The sequence below is a fragment of the Aethina tumida genome, chromosome 8, assembly GCF_024364675.1.
Source record: "Aethina tumida isolate Nest 87 chromosome 8, icAetTumi1.1, whole genome shotgun sequence".
NCBI classification, from domain to species: Eukaryota; Metazoa; Arthropoda; class Insecta; order Coleoptera; family Nitidulidae; genus Aethina; species Aethina tumida.
Genome location: NC_065442.1, coordinates 4,585,043 through 4,606,331, shown reverse-complemented (window position 1 = coordinate 4,606,331; position 21,289 = coordinate 4,585,043). Strand labels below are relative to the sequence as shown.

General features: G+C 33.2%; 2 protein-coding genes and 1 long non-coding RNA gene across 4 annotated transcripts; 2 read left to right on the top strand and 1 right to left on the bottom strand.

Annotated features, from left to right (window-relative positions):
* Nucleotides 1–3,205: 3,205 nt before the first annotated feature.
* Nucleotides 3,206–3,969, bottom strand: LOC126266370 (uncharacterized). Its single transcript, XR_007548775.1, has 3 exons — nt 3,866–3,969; nt 3,363–3,577; nt 3,206–3,310 (listed from the first exon to the last, which is right to left on the bottom strand). It is a non-coding gene; the product is annotated as an uncharacterized LOC126266370 (long non-coding RNA).
* Nucleotides 3,970–6,138: 2,169 nt separating this feature from the next.
* LOC126266349 (uncharacterized) lies at nt 6,139–19,132 on the top strand. Its single transcript, XM_049970278.1, has 12 exons — nt 6,139–6,239; nt 8,626–8,805; nt 9,907–9,993; nt 10,074–10,163; nt 10,242–10,352; nt 10,997–11,237; nt 11,680–11,763; nt 11,845–11,952; nt 18,364–18,417; nt 18,472–18,573; nt 18,722–18,958; nt 19,013–19,132. Exons 6-12 carry the CDS (start codon nt 11,184–11,186, stop codon nt 19,016–19,018), a joined length of 645 nt encoding a protein of 214 aa, XP_049826235.1. The 5' UTR covers nt 6,139–6,239; nt 8,626–8,805; nt 9,907–9,993; nt 10,074–10,163; nt 10,242–10,352; nt 10,997–11,183; the 3' UTR covers nt 19,019–19,132.
* Nucleotides 19,133–19,397: 265 nt separating this feature from the next.
* Nucleotides 19,398–21,074, top strand: LOC126266351 (ATP-dependent RNA helicase vasa-like). 2 transcript variants are annotated; one of them, XM_049970280.1, is made up of 3 exons: nt 19,398–19,572; nt 19,625–19,817; nt 20,890–21,074. In XM_049970280.1, exons 1-3 carry the CDS (start codon nt 19,405–19,407, stop codon nt 20,925–20,927), a joined length of 399 nt encoding a protein of 132 aa, XP_049826237.1. In that variant the 5' UTR covers nt 19,398–19,404; the 3' UTR covers nt 20,928–21,074. The 2 variants fall into 2 exon arrangements, with proteins under 2 accessions (XP_049826237.1, XP_049826238.1); XM_049970281.1 differs by lacking the exon at nt 20,890–21,074 and adding an exon at nt 20,366–20,475.
* The last annotated feature ends 215 nt before the right edge of the window (nt 21,075–21,289 follow it).

Sequence of the window (21,289 nt, the reverse complement as noted above, 5' to 3'; positions counted from 1 at the left end):
ATGAATAACTGCAAAGAATAACGGAACAACTCAAAACGCCATTTTATCTCTACTGATGAACACACCACCACTATGACATCGAAGAGTTGCGCGTTGCAAACTGGATGGACCATAATATTGCTAATAATATAATGTTAACCACTATTTAAAATATTATTTAAATCTTGCAATTTTGTATTAAAAATAATTTGATTTTACCAAAAGATGAAAATGAAGATGATCATGTGGATGATGGTATATATCTTTTAAAATAACTTTTAACAAGTTTTAAACAATTAATTTTCAGGCTTATTTGACAATTTATCAGAAGTAGGAGCAATAAATCCTGAATTGGCAGCTGGTAAAGCAATCCGTAACCGTTTAATCACAGCTCGATTTCAAACTAGTTAAAGAGCATCGCTGAGTCAAGTGTTTTGAACTAAAAGGTAAAATAAAAATGTTTATAAGAAACTTGACTTTTGAGTTGCACCCCAAGGATTTCAAAAATATTAAATATAAATAAAATAATAAACTATGCTTATATAATAAAATTTAATCAATAATATAAAAAATATGAAATTCCGAAAATAAATTTTAACAAAAATAGTAACAAAAACAAATGGTCATCGATACTGCGCTAATTTATTTATGGCTTCCGCCATGTGGTTCAGTACCACAGCAGTCTATGACAACGCCTGGGCCGTTTGGATTAAGGCCTGTGCATTTGACGCTGAGGATGCATTCAAGGCACCCACAATATTCCCCAAAGTCTCCATCTTTTGTTGATGATGTCTATCCTTCATCTTTATTTTTTTTTAAATATTGAGCATGTTTTTCGTATGCATCATATGTGGAACTTTTTTGCTTTTTACTCCTTAAACGTCGTAAGGGCTGGCGCGGCACGTCCGGAGCTGACGAACGCCCCGGCACGTCAGGAAAAAGCGGGGGGTCCGACGTACCCGGAGGAAATTCTAATTTGACGACTGGGAGGGGGATATTTGCCACTCCTTCTACCGCAGAGGACTTAATCAGACCGGCAATGTCTGCCTCAAGCCGGTTAAGGCCGCAAATTTTCGCCTGCCCCCTCCCGTTTTTGAAAGTTCCTTTCTCTGTATGGTGAGTTTAGATTTAGTTCTTGCTATTATGTCGGACCACGTCTGTCTTTTCGGGCCCCGTCATCCCGTTAAGAATAGCTGTGGCTTTCCCCTAAAATACAAACATTATTATAATTTGATATGTGATGGTAGGTTACGCTAGTCTCATACACAAATTCATTTTAGAGAAAAAATCGATATCAGTTTGAAGGTTCAATTTCGGTTCAATAGATGCAGTAATTTCAATTGAGACTTTACCAATACCGTATCAACTTTAAAAATTCCAGCTCTAAAAAATGTATTCCAAATGATCTTGCAACAACATATTTGCCTACAAATAGTTAAAGAATCATAAAGCATAATCAATAATAATTAATCTCATCTCACGTGATACACATGCGTTTTCTCGGAAGTAGTTCCAGACCAAACGTGATCCATAAGTTCGCCTTGTCCGCTGAAGAAAACGTACGGTCTGAGCTGCGTTCCAAGAACTGAACATGAAACTGGAAAGACCGCCAGAAAATATACCAAGCTGTAGAAACACAAAACCCTCAAAGTAAGGAAGGGTAAAAAGTTAAATTGTTACTTGCGGTGAAAATTTCTTGAAAAAAGCCATCTTTGTCCATCATGACACCTTTGCGATTCCATTTTTCAATTCTTGGTGCATTACACGAGGGTGTTTTCATGAAGTTTCTGGTTAGAGCAGTCGACATTCCTCTTGACGACAACGTAGAGTAGTTGTTCAGTTTGTTGTCGCTTCAGATGATTCTCATCAATTTCTCTTTAAGCTCAAGATTCTCATCGGCCAACAAGAGTTTGCAGTGCATATTGTTTGATTTAAAATTCAGGATGTTTAGAATATAAATATTCCAACAACTTTTTAATCATTTCATTTGAGGGATTGGACAAAAGAATAATATCAGTTGAAATTGATCTGGACCTTGTTTCGTGTTTCTTGTCCAACCGAAAGGTTATTCTGCGGCTTTCAGAACAAATTTATTCCAAAAAGATTTGTCTAAGGCTCTAATCGCTTTTCAACTTCCATATTTAATATAATTTAATAGAGTTGAGATGGTTCTTCCGGACCTTAAATTATTTAGAGCATGGAAGAATTAGAACGTCCATAATCTAAATTATTTAATAGTTTCTTCCACATCATGGAGAACCTAAAAATGACAATATATAATTGTATAATTTTATTTATATTACACATTTTTTTCTCACTTTAGATTTAGAAGCCAAAATGAGAATGATGATCTCTTTGACTTTAGCTGGGATATTTATGTTTTTATTGTAATTGTTTAAAAGGTTATCAAGACATCATGATTTGGTTAGAAACAAATGGACAAAGCCCATAAATATCTTTCATTTTGATCGATACTCTGTTCATTATCAAATACCAATATTTTGTTGTGAATTTGAATCAACAGTTTGAATGAAACCCACATCATACATATGTAAACTAAAAATATAACACATTGTTAATTAATACGATAAGACTTATTAAAAACTTTCAGTATATTTTTATTCACCTTATTATCAAGAGCTTTGGTGATTTCCGCTTTACTTTAAACTATTCCTTAATTCGTTCACTAGAACGGGAAAACTTTGAACATCTTTGTTATCTTCCTCCTTGTCCGTTAGAAGATACTCCTGACTGTAAAATATACCACTAGAAGTAACGATTACTGTTTCTAATTCATCCTAGTGAAGTACTGCGACCAAATAGACTTAAAATTTGTCCCGCCTCAACGAAATTACCCAAATCTTTCACTGAAGCGAACATTTGATGGTTCATGATTTGATGGAAGTCATCGATTTTATAATATTGTTCATAAGATCCAAATTATATTCCGTATATCCAAATGAATTTATAACTGGTTCTAAAATTGAGTCAGGATTGTAAATGTAGGATTAATCTAGAGATATACAGACTTGTTTGGTCAAATTTGAGATGTTGAGAAATATTTTGCAGTACATTCACCTGAAGCGTCAGTCTCACGCATTTCCACATCCAATATCTGAAACAAAGCAATATTTGTAACAAAATTTTCAATATAAAAAGAAAGAATTACATGGAACAAACCAGCAACTCCTTTTTTAAGATTGACTACTGACGTTGCCTCAGCATAGAGATAAGGTTTATTGGACAACTTCTCCAACTTGGAAGCGTGTGGTACAAAACCATCTGGTGCACGTACTTTCCTTTACTTAATATTAAGATTTGGATCTTTAATCTAAAAGTTAAATATTTGAAGAAACATATAAACATATTTAAGGAGTACATACTTATATCTGTAATGTCTTGATGTTGTCGTTGCTCCAGAGTGTCGTAACAACCACGTCACCATCTACGAAAAACCTAACATTCTTGCTATTACCATCCTTTTCGATCAGCAGAACCGAGGAGTGTGGTTTGTAGCTCAAAGCTTCCCTAGTTTCAACTTCGGAGTTATCGGCTTGATTGGTGAGGGAGAATCTTCATTGTGCAGCAAGTTACTAATCTATGACAAAAACAACAACGGATATCTGTACGTGAGAAAAACTATTTTACGAATCCTATTGTTTTTAAATAAACAAAAATAACAATAAAATGATTGCAAACTTCGATATGCTGAAAACAGAATCTGACAGTGAATTAAAATTAAACGTACACGTTTTACACATTTCACCGACAACGCTTGGAAAGACTTAAACTAAGCAAATATACTCCACATCTAAATAAGCAGAACAAACACTGATATTAGTATAAAATGAATCATTATTAACAAGAAATATGTAAAAATTCTTACCTAGATTTTGATTAAGTAATCGCACCACTTGAACGCTTGTACGGAGAGCGAAATACTACCATTCAGCAAACGGACTTTCTGTGAACTGATTATTTTCGTAAGACACGTTGAGCACCTTTGGACTCGGCAACTCGGAACGCAACTGCTGTGGATCCAGATGCTTATATCAACCGCCAAGTAAACTAGTGTGCTTATATCATTATATAAAACTGGAAATATGAAATACAATTTGAAATTAATATATAAATCACGAATTTCACATATTTCTTATTCACACATATTTTTATTATTGAAAATAATTTTAGAATGTAACATTTCTATTAATCAGACCTATTTTCAAAATCTGATTTTAAACCCAACCACTGCTGTCGCCAGGCTGTCTAATTAGAGCTTACCGATACCGTGACCAAGACTCCGGATCAGGACTTCAAACCAATAGGGGACCGAAAATCTAGCGCCCAATCTTAGCTTAACCAAGTAAAATATAACAGTTTTCGAAGGTTCGGGCAGTGTGAAAATAAAACTGACACTAACTTAAACTAAAACTCTATTTACACTATATACAGTTTATATACACGGTACTAATACTTATTTTCAACCCTTGTAGTTATTTATGTCTAACGCTCATGGCTGTCAGTCTTAGTCAGACTGTCTGACCGACTCTTGTGGCTATTTATGTCTAACGCTCATGGCTGCCAGTCTGAGACAGACTGTCTGACTCATCTGGTTACTTATGTCTAACGCTCATGGCTACCAGTTTGAGTCAGACTGTCTGACTGTTGTGGTTATTTATGTCTAACGCTCATGGCTGTCAGTCTGAGTCAGACTGTCTGACTGACCCTTGTGGTTATTTATGTCTAACGCTAATGGCTGTCAGTCTGAGTCAGACTGTCTGACTGACTCTTGTGGTTATTTATGTCTAACGCTCATGGCTGTCAATCTGAGTCAGACTGACTGACTCATGTGGTTATTTATGTCTAACGCTCATGCGGCTGTCAGAAAAACTGTTTTACGAAATCAAATTGTTTGTAAATAAATAAGAATAACAATAAAAATACCATTCAGCAAACTGACTTTCTGTGAACTGGTTATTTCGTTAAACACGTTCGGCACCTTTGGACTCGGCAATTCGGAACACAACTGTTCTTATAGCATTACATAAACTTGGAAATATGAAATTCAGTGCGAATCCCCAACAATGTTGTTGATATATAATTTGAAATCTATACATCTATACATATAAATAAAATTGGAGTGTCTGCTTATAATATTGAAATAACCGTTTTTTACTACATGTATGTGAATATAAATACGGCACATACACCAAAATAACATTTTTTATAATTTTTGTCTCTCTGTCTGTCTGTCTCTTCCGGCTAATCTCTGAAATGGCTGGACCGATTTTGACGGGACTTTTATTGGCAGATAACTGATGTAATAAGGAGTAACTTAGGCTACTTTTATTTTAGAAAAATTCTTTTATTTTAGAAAAATAAAGTAATGTTGCAATGTCCAAGTACTGTCCAGCACCACGCGCAGCTCACGCGCATGCCACCACTGGCCCAGTGGCACTGGGCCGTCACGTCGGGCGCATCCCACCACTTCTCCCACCAACGATTGATTGATAGTTTGATTTGATTGATAGGTATCTTTTATAATTCCACCGATCCGTTCTTCTTATCTTATCTTAATTCAAACTATTTTGTTACATTTTTACTGCTTTCCTGAATCTGAACAAGATAGGGAAAGTCGTCTTACAAATTGTAGATTACGGATGTCCATGTCTAGGTCGAATGAAAGTAGTTCTGAGAGGAATGAACGATCACGATTAGATAGAATGCATCATTCATTGTTAAGGGCACAAGCATCTTTGGAATCTCGAGATCACCGTCTAGAAAACGATCGTATTCAACACTCTATCGGACGAAGTCGCGAGTACAGCTAGTAAACAATATATCAGTTTTACAATGTGTAACATTCTGTTGTTTCCATTTGGAACTATTCACTTGTCCTTCCATGATAGACCCTGTTGCCTAAGTAACATGGACAATCATATTTTGTTTGTAATCAAGTAACCAGTAAACAATACGTGTTAATCTAGGCATCGGGATAAATACAAATTAAGAAATGTATATAGGTGGCAGTTGTTATTTTAGGTAGTTAGGCAACAAAGATAATAATAATAAGCCGTATACAATTTTACGCATCGATTAGATCAGTGTTGAATTCAGTGGTTCGTGCTTTCATTGACATGACATTTAAGGTAATAACAAGTTTTAGATCCCTTACTTTAGAGTAATTACTTTATGGTTGCACATTTTTTATACCTCCAACGTTGCGGCCCTTGACGTTTTAATGCGTTCCTGATTTCAAGGTACGTAATTACAAGTATTTTTTTAAATGGGGTAGAAGATATTTAGAATTTTAATATTATAAAAGAAAAAGGTATAGGTATATTATTTTGCGTATGAACCGAGTACCTAAATAGGGTAGATCTAATCTCAAGGTACTGAGTACCAGGACCACGATAAGGTGGATCAATCCTGATTTTTATTTTGGGACAAAGGGGAAAATCTTATAAAAGACTAAAATCCCTCTCCGGATACCGATCCAAAGATCATGATCAAATGTCAGACACAAGAAAACTCATGTAGGAAAGACAAGACGTATAAAGTACGATAAGTTTGATACATCTGAATCCTGAAAGACATCATGAACAATAGAGACAGTAAGTCTCAGACGGGTCAAAAGCTTTTCCTACTGTTTGCGAGGCATACATAGGTTAACTGAACCAGAAGACGCAAGTAAGGCAAAGACATCAGCTCCCTGTCAAATGGTTCAGAAAGAACAAGACCAATCGAGAAAGATCGGAGATCTTCCTGAGAATGGATTGGAATTGCGGTTAAATGCATTAGCTTTCCACTGCCACTGGTTTGTGGAGTGGTAGTGAGCCCCAGGACCACGACAAGGTGGATCCATCTTGGGGGAGACCGACGTTAAGGAATATAGATACCATTCTCAGAACAGTGGTGGGGTTATGGTGGAGTGATGTTGGTTCATAATTTATTTTTATGAACGACAGAACACTTCCCCATCGAACAAGGCAGGTAAAGGATTTCCTAGACACATTTCCTGACCTTAATCCGGTTGAGTATGTTGGGGATATGTTGAAGAGGAAAATAGAGGCTCACCACCACCAAAAAGAAATTCAGGTTAGCGGCGATTGATATGTGGGACTGATTAGACCAAAATTACGTTCATACACTAGTAGGAAGCGTGATATATTTGGGAATTGAGGCGTGCCTCTAAGCAATGAGATACTCCTAATATCAACACCAACGAAGTTCTTGGACATTGGAGTTTGTTTTATTTCTGATAATACGCAGAACACTTAATAATTATATTCAAATTAATTTGAATTTGAAATTATTCACGCCATTTTTGACAAATGTCAAATACACGAATATATAAAGCTGACTGAATAAATTAAACACTAAAAATCAATTTTTCATCCAGTGTTGTTCCATTTTTAGTAGGAGGTTGGTACTTCTTGGGTGTTCTCTGTGTCATACCATTTCAAACAACATATCAATTTTAGAAAACCAGTGTAACTTCGAGAACATTCGGCTGTTTCAATTTGGTTCTATTTAATTGTCCTCCCATGGGGCTACGTATCGAATGATGGAGCTACTATTCTGAAATCTAGTAATTTTCTCTAACTAAAAACAATAGATACTCCCTGATCATCTCTGAAATTTGGAGAATTTCTATTACCAATTTATAAAATTAAAAAAAAAATATTTGTCACCAGTCTGCACCCCAAGACAGGCAAAGGTCGTGCCTTTTCGACGATGCCGAACATCTATGATTGGCTGTTGCCCCTCCACATATCAATTTTAGAAAATGAATGTAACTTCGGGAACATTTGGTCCTGTTCACTAACTCCCTCCCCCCATGAGTACGATTCGTTCTTTTTGGTTTCAACTGTTGAACAGATTAGACGTGTCTACAACGGTAAATAAATTCTTGAAAATTTATATTATATTTCTTGTTAAAATTTTGCCATTGGAATAATATCTGTATTTGTTTTATTTGTTAAATGTCGAGATTTTCTCTTTAATTATTAATCTTTCGGATCATTGTCCGCCATGTTGTTTCTTTTGTTAGAAACAATGTGAACTAAAACAATTTTTCTGTCTGTTGTGTTTTTAGTCATATAATTATTTTATTAATTTATTTATGGTATTGTGTCATAATTTTAGTTGACTATTTTTAAATTATTATGTGAAATCATCCTGTTGTTCAGACTTATATGGTTTCTTATTCGATGAACAATAATTAATTTTATTTAATTTGTTTAGTCAATATTAAGTCCTACTCAATCAGAATGATGTACTACTACATTTCGTAATTATTTTCGTATCACACACAACAACGTGGCCATTTCTTCATTCATTTGTAAATTCTAAAGATAGATAGGGTTGGTATCATTACATTAAGCCGTCCAGCTGCTACCCTTAACTCTCAGTATAGACTCCCCCGTTGCTCAAACAACGACCTGTCATATACCAAAATTTACATTAAATTCACCAACAAACCTCCGGTCGGAACGGGTCAACAAGTTCGGGCAAGCTGAACCTGCGATGCTCCTTCATTCATCCCTTGATTCATGTCACATTTACCAACAATTGAAAGGAAAGATGGGAGGGGCTTTTTTTGATTTCTCGAAGCCTGCTAATTTTATATCCCCGCAATTTCAGATTTGACTGAGTCAATATGAGCGAGGACTGGGTTGACGATCCGCCTTCAGAGTTTCATCCTGTTGAAGGTGGCACTAGGTTTTACTGGACCAATTTACGGTAATAAGTCGAAGGATACTGATGTTTCCAATACAAGGAACGTCAGTACTACACGATCAGGAAAATCACACCAAACTTCAGGTATATCGAATTAATTCACCACTATTAACTAGATTATGTTACTTGTTATAGATTCCTATTGTTCAGATATTATTTATAAACTAGCTGAACTCGCGACTTCGTCCGATAGCGTGTTGAATACGATCGTTTCCTAGACTGTGATCTCGAGATTCCAAAGATTTTTGGGCCCTTAACAATGAATGACGTGTTCTATTTAATTGTAATCGTTCATTCCTCACAGAATTACTCTCATTCGACCTAGACATGGACATCCGTAATCTACAATTTGTAAGACGGCTTCATTTTCACGTCGCAATCTTTGGCTTTTGGCCTTTCTCATGTTTTTAGAGAGATTTCACTTTCGTTTAGGCATAACTAATTATTAGAAAAAAAAACAACTATCTACGTTACTAACTAAACAAAATAACCTATAAATAATTTATCAATTTCAATGTAAATCTGAATATTGAACACAAATGTACTTTCCACCCCTGGGCCATCTCGTCGGGCGCCTCCCACCACTTCTCCCACCAACAATTGATTGAAAGTTTGATTTGATTGATGGGTATCTTTTATAATTCCACCGATCTGTACTTCTTATCTTATCTTATCTTAATTCAAAATATACATTTTTAATGCTTTCCTTTTTTACTTTTAAGTAATAATTATAAATTAAGTACATTTGTGTTCAATATTCATATTTACATTGAAATTGATAAATTATTTATAGGTTATTTTATCTAGTTAGTAACGTAGATAGTTGTTTTTTTTTCTAATATTTAGTTATGCCTAAAAAAAGTGAAATCTCTCTAAAAACATGAGAAAGTCCAGAAGCCAAAGATTGCGACGTGAAAATGAATCTGAAGAAGATAGGGAAAGTCGTCTTACAAATTGTAGATTACGGATGTCCATGTCTAGGTCGAATGAGAGTAATTCTGTGAGGAATAAACGATTACAATTAAATAGAAAGCGTCATTCATTGTTAAGGGTTCAAGAATCTTTGGAATCTCCAAATCACCGTCTAGAAAACGATCGTATTCAACACGCTATCGGACGAAGTCGCGAGTATAATAAAAAAATAAATACTAATATAAAATACTTTAATTAAATTGTAATTTGTAGATGACAAATGGGGAAGTGGCGACAATAATAATAATAATGGAAATAGAGGAAATGTTGAAAGTAATAGTAACGGTAGAGACTTTAGAGGTAAACAAAATTATTACATTATTAAAATTAAAAACACTTTAATTAATGTAAATAAACGTTAACTAAATTATAATTTTAAGATGTCAAATGGGAAAGTGGCGATAATAATTATGATAATAAAGGATATAGATGAAATGTTGAATGGGGTACGAGTATCAAAGACAGAAGAGGTAAACAAAATGATTATGTTATTAAAATACCCCTGACATGGTTTAAAACGAATTCTATAAATTAATTTGTTTTCAAAGTTGGAAGAGGACGAGGATTTGGTCGAGATGTTGACAGTCATCACAAACCTAACAACATTAACAATAGATGGGGAGAAAATCACCAAGAAGGCGCAATAGGCGATAGAGGAGGTAAAATCGTTTTGATAATGTATTATGTTAACGTTTGTGGTGTTTTGCAATGAATAATTATTCGATTTTCATTGGTTTTAATGTCATGGAATAGTAGAAAAATAATAAATATAACTAATTGTTTTAGCATTAATACATAATTCACTTTGCTTCATCAATCAAGAAAAATATTTAAATTTAAACATAATAAAAATATAATATAATACAATAAAATCAATTGATTAATCATTTTGAATGTTGTTTATTACTAATAAATACACAATGAAACGACAGAAAAAATATATACATACATATTTAAGGACTCGTGAGATTAAATTGAAATTATTTATTACCTTTCGAACAAGTTTTACAAATATGAAAATAAATTTAGTTATCCTTATATCTTCAATCATTCTTAAGAATCCTTAAACAAACTCGATACTGTAACAACGCTTTAAAAGGCAATTTTACTGTTGTTAATTAATTATTTAAATAATACGTATTGTACAACATTAAGTATAAAATCAAATTAATAATCATTACTAACATTTTTTTTGTGTATATGTAATATATATCTAATATATACCCAAGATGATTTTGAAATATATTTCATATTTGGTTTTAAAATAGCCTAAGTAGTACATTAACTAAATTGTAATTTCCAGATAACAAGTGGGAAACTGGCGACGGCAATAATGAAAACAAGGAAAACATTGAATAGGGAAACAGTGGCAATGGCAGAGGAAATAAATAAAATTATTACATTATTTAAAACAAATTTTATAAATTAAGTTGTTTTTATAGACCGAAGAGGCCGTAGTTATAGTCGAGGTGGTGGCAACAGATTTAATAATGATGAAACGTGGGTTGAAAATGGCGAGGAAGGCTCAAAAGGCAGAAGAGGAGGTAAAAGTTTTTTTCTGTTTGAAATGAATCAGGATTACTTTTTGCTCCTGTTCTATCTGTGTATTAGTATTAGGAAAAAGTTTAACTACTTATTACACTGTCCATAAAGTCATTACTATAATTCTCTTACTTTCTATTAGTGTAAATAATTAATGAATGATTAAACATTACATGAATATACATTAATAAATATATAAAAGTTATAGTATTTTTAAAGATAATTATTAGCATTAGTAGTTTAGTGAAATATTTCATGACCTGAAATTTTAAGCATCTAATGGTTCGATAATTGTAATATTTATTTATGTCATATTTTTTGATAATAAATTAATATATAAACGACATTTATATTAGTAAGATTAATAAAATGTTAAAAATAATGTAACTTATGTAATTGTATTGAAGAAAAAGTTGATGACTTATACTAAATTGTAATTTGTAGGTGACATGTGGTAAAATGGCGACAATAATAATAAAGGAAAGGGAGGAAATGTTGAAAGGAATGGCAGCGGTACAGACAGAAGAGGTAAACAAACATATTACATTATTAAAATACATCTGACATTAATTAAAACAAATACTTTAAATTAACTTGTTTTCAAAGTAGGAAGAGGACGATGTTTTGGTCGAGATGTTGACAGTCGCCACAAATTTAATAACAGTAACAAAGGATGGGGAGAAAATGACCAAGAAGGCGAAAGAGGCGAAAGAGAAGGTAAAATAGTTTTGATAACGTATTAAGTTAACGTTTGTGGTGTTACTTTACAATGAATAATTATTCAATTTTCATTGGTTTTGGTGTTATGGAACCGAATAAAAATAATAAATATAACTAATTATTTTAACATTAATGCATAAGGAACTTAAATAACTTTCACTTTGCATCAATCATGAAAAATATGAAATTTAAAAATTAATAATAGAAAAATAATATAATACAATAAAATCAATTAATTTATCATTTTTACTATTACTAATTACTAATTAAACACAATAAAACTACAGAGAAAGAATATACATAAATATTTAAGGCCTAATAAAAATTAAATTGAAGTCTTACACATATAAAAATAAATATAATTATCCTCACAGAACACCCAAGAAGTACCAACCTCTTACTAAAAATGGGAAAGAACACTGGACGATAAATTGATTTATAGTGTTTAAATTATTCAATAGATGTCGCCTTTATAGTTTTCTATATTTGACATTTGACAAAATTGGCGGGAATAGTTTTAAATTCAAAGTAATTGGTATATTATAAGGTGAATTGTGAGAAATAAAACAAGCTATGGAATTAAAACATTTTTATTACAAATTATTTATTGTACATTATAAAAATACATCAGTCTTATGTATACTACATACTATATATAACAAAAATAAATAAATAAATACAAATACAACACAATAAATTTCTTCAACAACAATAACAAACAACATAAAAATAAATAATTCGAATTAGAATTCATTTTAGAATTCAAATTAGACAATAAATTTTCAAAAATATTAAAATTAAGATCCCTGAAAGTGGGAGGAATATGAGAATGAAAAAATAATGGTGGTGTCGGTGTTGTTGTGGGTTACGACAATTTACTCCGTAATAAATACTACACTGATTTTATAAATCATTTACTAGTATTAATTAATATGAACAAAAACTAAAATATACTTTTCTTACTACCTCGGTCGAAAATACGTATTTTGCTCCCCGGTTCCACGACAGAAAATAGTATTTTTCTGTCGTGGAACCGGGGAGCAAAATACGTACTTTCGACCGAGGTAGTAAGAAAAATAGTATACACTACACGGGAAAAAAGTTTGAGATTCCTGCCCTGCGCACCATATTGCCCGAGGCGTAGCCGAGGTAGTAAGAAAAATAGTATACACTACACGGGAAGAAAGTTTGTGAGCCCTGCCCTGCGCGCAGGGCAGGAATCTCAAACTTTCTTCCCTTGTAGTGTAAAATACTATTATGTCACTGGAAAGTTGGCGCGCGAATTGCTAAGTGGTTAAATTCGTTGGGCATTGTCACCAACCTTATTAATTCTTTGCGTTGTCAACTTCAGAAAGTTAAATTAACTAAAACTCTACATTACTCCCCCTCTAGTAGCGGAGCCATGAAATGAAATAAAACATTTAAATATTTAAATACACCAAAATATGAAATGTTGAAATATTTCTTCTTCATAATCTAAATTTCACTTTTCTCGTAGATTTATGTGGATCATTGGTGTTTATTTGGTTTGCAGCATAGTTATGTTCCGTGGATATGATGTCCTCATTAAGTAAATAGGCGGGTTTTAGCCGATCTTTTGAGATATTGCACTTCTTCGATTTAATATCCACTGTATAGTATTTCTCTTGTCTTTTTAATACTTGGAATGGTCCATCAAAAGGTTGTTCTAATGGCTTCTGAACAGTATCTCTTCTAACAAAGACGTGTGTACAATTTTCTAAATCTTGTGGAACAAAAATTTTGGTTTGAGCACGTTCCGTTTGCATTGGACTTAACATACTCATATTTTCTTTAAGCTTTGTGACAAAGGTTTCAGGAGCTGCTGTGGTAGATGTTGGATTTAAAAATTCTCCTGGTAGCATTATTGTTGATCCATAAACTAGTTCTGCTGGTGATATTTGGTAGTCCTTTCGTATTAGGGCTCTCAAACCTAATAAAATGGTGGGCAAAACTTCTGTCCATTTTTGAGTATTGTGGCACTTAATAGAATTTTTTAGCGTTCTATGCCATCGTTCTATCTTACCGTTTGTTTGTGGATGATATGGACTTGTTCTAACTCTTTTCGATCCAATTACAGTTTCCGCAGTTATATCAACCATGGGAATTGCCTCGGTCCAACAAGTATATCTGTCTATGCATGTGAGACAATAACTGTAACCGTTTCAGTTTAAGTCCTGTTGAATCTGATTCTAGAAGTCTTTGTAATTCTTGATCTAGAGTTTGGTAATGACTGAATTCCTCTAATTGTACAGTATTTGTTAAATCTATCGAATTAATTCTGCTTAACGTATCAGCAACAATGTTTGATTTTCCTTTTATGTGTATTATTTCTGTGCTGAATTGTCCTATAAAATCAAGTTGACGTGCCTGTCTAGGTGATGCTTTATCCATTTTTTGTTGAAAAGCATATGTTAAGGGTTTATGATCTGTGCATATCGTGAAATTTCGGCCTTCAAGCATATGACGAAATTGTTTAATTGTAGCGAAAATAGCTAGCAGTTCACGATCGTACGTACTATATTTGGCTTCAGTAGTTGAAAGTTTGCGAGAAAAGAAACTTAATGGCTTCCAAACGCCTTCTTCATATTGTTCAATTACGGCTCCTATGGCATAGTCAGATGTGTCAGTAGTTAAGGAAACTGCAGCGTTAGTCTTTGGATGTACTAACTGCATAGCATTGGTTAGTTCTTGTTTAACTTTCTCAAATGCTTCAACTGTTTCATCTGTCCAATTTACCTTTGTTTTGTCGTTTTTAGGACTGTTTTTCAGGTAATTATTTAAGATTGCTTGTGTTTTTGCTGTATTTGGCATAAATCTCCTGTAGAAATTTATGACGCCAAGAAATCTACGCAATTCATTTTTTGTGCTTGGTTTCTTAAAGTTTCTGATTATCGCTACTTTCTCTGGTAATGGAGAGGTTCCTTGTTTACTTATTTCATAGCCAAGATATTTTTCTTTATTACTTTTTCTTCTCCAAAGCAGCATTTTGCCGGATTTATCTGTAATCCATATTCTGTTAATCTTTTAAAGAGTGTATGTAGGTGTTTTATGTTCTTCAATACTGTTTGAAGCTATCAAAATATCATCGATATATGGAAAACAGAAAGGTAAATCTCTTAGAATATTGTTAATATACCTCTGGAAAGTCTGAGCAGCATTGCTTAGTCTGAATGGCATTTTTAGAAATTCAAATAATCCATGGGAATTTGGTGATAAGCTCGTGTCAAGTCTATTGTTGAAAATATGACTGATCCATCTAACATACATGCAAAGTCATGAATATGCGGTATAGGGTAACGATCTTGTTTGGTAACTGCATTTAGACGTCTATAATCACCAACTGGTCAACATGAACCATCTTTCTTCTTCACCATGTGAAGTGGGCTTGACCAATCACTATTAGATAAGCGACATATACCTTGTTTGACCATATATTCAAATTCCTGTTTAACTGTTTTTAATCGATCTGGTGCTAATCGTCTGCATTTTGCTTTGAGTGGTGTACCAACGGTCTCGATTTCGTGTTGTGTTCTGTTTGCTTTACTGTTTTTGCATCTGTTTGGGTTTGTGATTTCGGGGTACTCCTTAATTATATCACAAAACTTTTGCTCAGGATGCAATGTGAATATTGAAACTTGGTTAATATTGTTTGTCTGATCCTAAAATTGGTATATCGACATCTGCTATGCAGAAATTCCAATCAAAATCTCTGCGTAAGCCTAGACTCACTGTAAGTCTTTTATAACCATAAGTTTTTATTGTAGTACCGTTTGCGGCATACAAAACTAACGTTGTTGGTGGCGTGCGACAGTGACTCTTAGGTAGAATAGATATATCTAAACCAGAATCTATTAAAAACTTTTGTTTGGTTGTGGGATCTAATACTACAAGTCTGCGACTAATATTCGCCACGCCGTCCGTCGCGTTAATGGACGTGGACTTTAGTTTTCCGTGTCTGGATTTTTATAATTGCATGGTGCAACGCAGCATAATTTACTATCCCTTTTTCAACTTCTAGAACGTGAACGTGGTCTATTGTCCAGTTGTATTTTTATTTCCTGTACTTCTTTTATAAGGTTTTGAAGGATTTCTTCAGTGGTGCTGTTTGTTGTGCCTGTTTGCTTTTGTATAGCATATGTACTAGGTCTTTCAATATCTACAATTTTATCAGCCATTATCATTTGTGTTAAAAGTTCGGATGGTTTTCTTTCCCCTAACTCGATATCGGACAATAACTTTTTTGTCTTCTTTTCTTGAGATTCGCTAAAAACAGATATTAGTTTTTCTTTTAAATTTGTATATTTCTCACTAGGTGGTGGGTTGATAACTTCGTCAGTGATTTGTTGCAATATGTCTGTATCTATGGCGCTCAATACGTGATGATATTTAGTCGAGCCTGTTGTTATTCCAGCCAATGCGAATTGTGACTCGATTTGCAAGAACCATATTCTTGGATATTTCTTCCAAAAAGGTGGAGTTTTAATGCTGACTCGTTCAACTCGTGCTCCCGTTGTGGTAGCTGGGGTATCCCTTTGTTCGTTCTCCATGGTCCACGTGTTTGTACCAATGATAATGTAAGCTTCTTGATAATTTGCGTGTTGGATGGGGTCACCAATTTGTCGGGATTGTTGTGGGTTACGACAATTTACTCCGTGATAAATACTACACTGATTTTATAAATCATTTACTAGTATTAATTAATATGAACAAAAACTAAAATATATTTTATGTCACTGGAAAGTTGGCGCGCGAATTGCTAAGTGGTTAAATTCGTTGAGCATTGTTACCAACCTTATTTATTCTTCATAGAAAACCTAAGAAGTACCAACCCAATATTATAAACAAGAAACATTACTGGACACGATCTCGGGATGCGGCGATGTTGCCATTTTGAAGGCGGTGTTGCCATTTCTTACAGACTACAGATATCTTTGTTGTCCTTCTGTCACTTTCTATTTAAAATTTATATTAAATGAGTATAGGTTAGGTTTTTCTGATATATATAAAAATAAAACAATTATATATTTTGTATAATTTTATTATATATTCATGATAAAAACAAACAAATTAAAAAATATATATATTATATATAAATATAATATAATATAAATTTTATAATAATATAATATAATCATCATATCACTTCGACACTCATCCAAACTAAAACTGTAATATGATAAATATAACTAATGTAACTGCTGTAAAAGTAACTTTCTGTATTTTGCAATAACTAAGCAGGAAGCATGAAATGAATTAATACCAATGAATCTGTACTTCAAATTCAATTAATGAAAATAAACGAATATATTGACTTTACGGTTTATAAAATAGTGGTTATATTAAAAGTTTCTTACCAGAAATATATTTTCTTAAAGCAAAATCATCATCTGACCGTCTTCTATAACCTAAAATCTATCAAGTTATAGCGTTCATGACTCACTATTCTGAAATCTAGTAAATTATTTTCTCTAACTAAAGACACTAGATATTCCCTGGTCATCCCGACAATTTTGGGGAATTTTTACTACCAATTTATAAAATCAAATATTATAAATCCCTAACTCATCCCGAGACAAAAAGGTCGTGCCTTTCCGGCGATTCCGAACGTCCATGATCGGCTGTTGCCCCTCCGTCCCTATTCGCTTGGCCCCCCCTGTTATTCTTTGCGTTGGCAACTTTTGAAAATTAAATTAACTAAAACTCTACAGTGGCAAAGGAACTGTTTTAGGTTTAAGGCGACGAATTTTTCTTGTTATAGTGAAATCTGATGGAGAGAAATGGTCTTCACAGACATGACATGTTTTGATAGAAAGATTAATATTTCAAAATAATAAAGTGAACGCTATACTAAATTTAATTTAGAACTGGAAGGTGGCTTAAAAAACAATTTATTTTTAAAATTACCTAAAAAGTGCCAAGTATGTTCTGGTTAAATCAATGGTACGTCAGACTATTTAACCTACAATTTAACATTAATTTATTCAACAGGTAAGAAAAAGTATATTAATATATAAAACACCTTATTTAAATTTGAGGTTATTTTATTTCTAATATGATTGTAATGTAAAGTAAAGTAAACATCTTAAGTACTAAATTATTGAATTACAATTCAATTAGTTCCATTCCATCTTCCTGACATCTTCGGATAGAAGCCCGCGCCATATTTAAATGCTGCGTTGCTATTGGTCAAAAAATTAACGAACATGTGTTGCCAATATAAAGGATAAAATTTTGTTTGTTTTCTATTGTTCAGGTATTAGTTATCATCATTGCTAAGTTTTACGGTCTAATTCATTTTTTTAAACCCAAAGTAGTTTTGAAATATATTTCATTTTTGTTTTCAAATTAACCTAAGTAATAGTACATTAACTAAATTGTAATTTCCAGATGACAACTGGGAAAGTGGAGACAACTATAAGAGAAATAGGGATACCACTGAATGTGGAAGCAGTTAATTTTTTAAAACAAATTTTATAAATAAAAATGTTTTTATAGACCGAAGGGGCCGTGGTTATAGTCGAGGCGGTGGCAACAGATTTAATAATGATGAAACGTGCGTTGAAAATGGCGAGGAAGGCGCAGGAGGCAGTACAGGAGATAAAATAGTTTTTTTTCTGTACTATTTGTGTCCATAAAGTCGATACTGTAATTCTCATACTTTCTGTTAGTGAAAATAATTAAAACTAAAAACAAACAAAAGAAAAATTAATTTAATAATGATTTTATTTTTCAAAAACTTTAATAGGTCGCAACAATCAAACCCGAAGTGGCAGCGGAGTGGACGACAGCTGGGGTGGAAGAAGCGACGGTGCTTGGGGTGAAGACGATAAGGGAAGGCGTTGTCGCAACATGGGCGACTCCAACAGAAGAGGTCGCACTGATATTGACACAAACGATACCGGTCCGGAGAAACCGCGGGAGATTTACGTGCCCCTGGAAGGGGTCGGAGAGGATGATCTCTTCACAACCACCATTACTTCGGGTAAATAAAGTCAAATTTATTTTAATTACAATGTGGCATGAGACATTTTTCTAGGTGTGAATTTTATTAAACTGACTGACGTTGAAGTAAATGTGTCGGCACAGAACGTGCCCAGGCCGATTGCTTCATTTGAAGCATCCCAACTTAGACAACTGTTATGTGATAATGTGAAAAGGTCTGGTTACACCACACCAACGCCTATAAAAAAACATGCAATACCCATTATTGCAAACGGGAGAGACTTGTTGGGCTGTGCCCAAACTGGCTCAGGAAAAACCGCCGCGTTCCTACTTCCCATAAAAAACAAACGAATGGAAGATCAGTCTCCACCTATCACTGAAAATGGCACAGCACATCCCATTATGGTGATTATCTCTCCGACCAGAGAACTTGCCATACAAGCCCGAAAATTGCTTACCACACAATTGTTAAAGTCGTAATGTGCTATGGCGGCACATCAGTATTTCATCAGACTAGTCAAGTTTCATTCGCGTAACACCGTCTCTTTTGCTTCTTGCAATTGTTTCGTTCTGAATGAGGCGGATTGCATGCTAGATATGGGATTTATATCAGCAGTTGGGCAGATGCTTGGCCACGAGACTATGCCAGCTACGGTAAAATACTGTCTGCTTTCTCCATCCTTGGTTTAATTGAAACTGATTCTAGGGTGTAAGACAGACGTTGATGTTTTCTGCTACTTTTCCCGAAGAGGTTCAAGTTTTGGCGGGCAAATTTTTATACAATTATATATTTGTGGCTGTTGGCATCGTGGGCAGCGCCTCAAGTGATGTGGAACAGTACTTTCATATGGTATCAAAGTACAACAAGAGAGAAATGTTGATTGAAATGCTTCAGAAATGTGAGTTACGTACTTAATTTTCTTATCTTAGTCAACTTATTACTTATTTAGACAGAGTAATTAAAACTAAAAGTAATATATTTATTATACACTATTATTATACTTTTTTCATCAGAAATTAGTTACAGTTAAATAATTATTTTTAGTCAAAAGACCAAACCTTAACAAAATTATTTACTCTCATTAAAAGAAAACTTTATATAACAGCTAAAGAAAAATGTGTCCAAAAGAAAAAGATATTTGTCACCACTGTCTCTTAACTTACTATGTCCAGTCATTAAAATTCTTCTAGACAGTCCCGGTAGGTGAGTCGCTATAGGTTCCTTTTTCAAAGTTCCTTCTAACTTCTTCTTTACTTGCCAACAACCCCTTTACCTGTCTCCATGCTACAAAAATAATAAAAACATAAAATATAAGAATTTACCTTTCTTTTTAATTATATAATCCCTACATAGCTCATGATACATAATATAAAATCTGTTTAATCTGTTTAATCTGTTCCACGAACTGAAAATGGACTAATTATGAGAAATAACCATTTGTTACAGCCACAGAACACCCAAGAAGTACCAATCTCTAAAAATGAAAAACTCCACTGGACGATAAATTGATTGTAGTGTTTAAATTATTCAATATATGTCGCCTTTATAGTTTTCTGTATTTAACATTTGACAAAATTGGCGGGAATAGTTTCAAATTCAAATTAATTGGTATATTATGGAATTAAAACATTTTATTTATTTATTGTACATTATAAAAAATATATTAGTCGTCTGTATACTACACGTTACATATAACAAAAATAAATAAATAAATACAAATACAATACAATAAATTTCTTCAATAATAATATTCGAATTAAAATTCAAATTAGACAATAAACTTTCAAAAATATTAAAATTAAGATCTCTGGAAGTGGAAGGAATAGATTGGATAGAATTCAAATTAGACAACGAATTTTTAAAAACATTAAAATTAAGATCCCTGGAAGTGGAAGCAATACGAGAATGAAAAAGTAATGGAGGCAAAGGAACTGTTTTAGGTTTAAGACAATGAATTTTTCTTGTTATAGTGAAATCTGATGGAGAGAAATGGTCTTCGCAGACATGACATGTTTGGATAGAAGGATTAATATTACAAATTGACATATTGAACGCCATAATAAATTTAATTTAAAATCAGAAGGTGGCTTAAAAACGATGTATTTCTAAATTAGGATTATGAACGTCACTATAATATGTATTGAAATATAATATATATATTGAACACATTTTGACACAGTAACCAAACAGAGATTGAGGCTGAGAACTCATGGCAGAATTTTATAAAATTATAAAATAAAATCTCAGAAAAAATTCTATATTTTAATAAAACTATCTAATTCCCATTGATCGAACCTTCCCAATTTAATTGGAACCTGGAATACCCGCTTTTTATATAATATTAACATACCTAAAAAGTGCCTAGTCCAT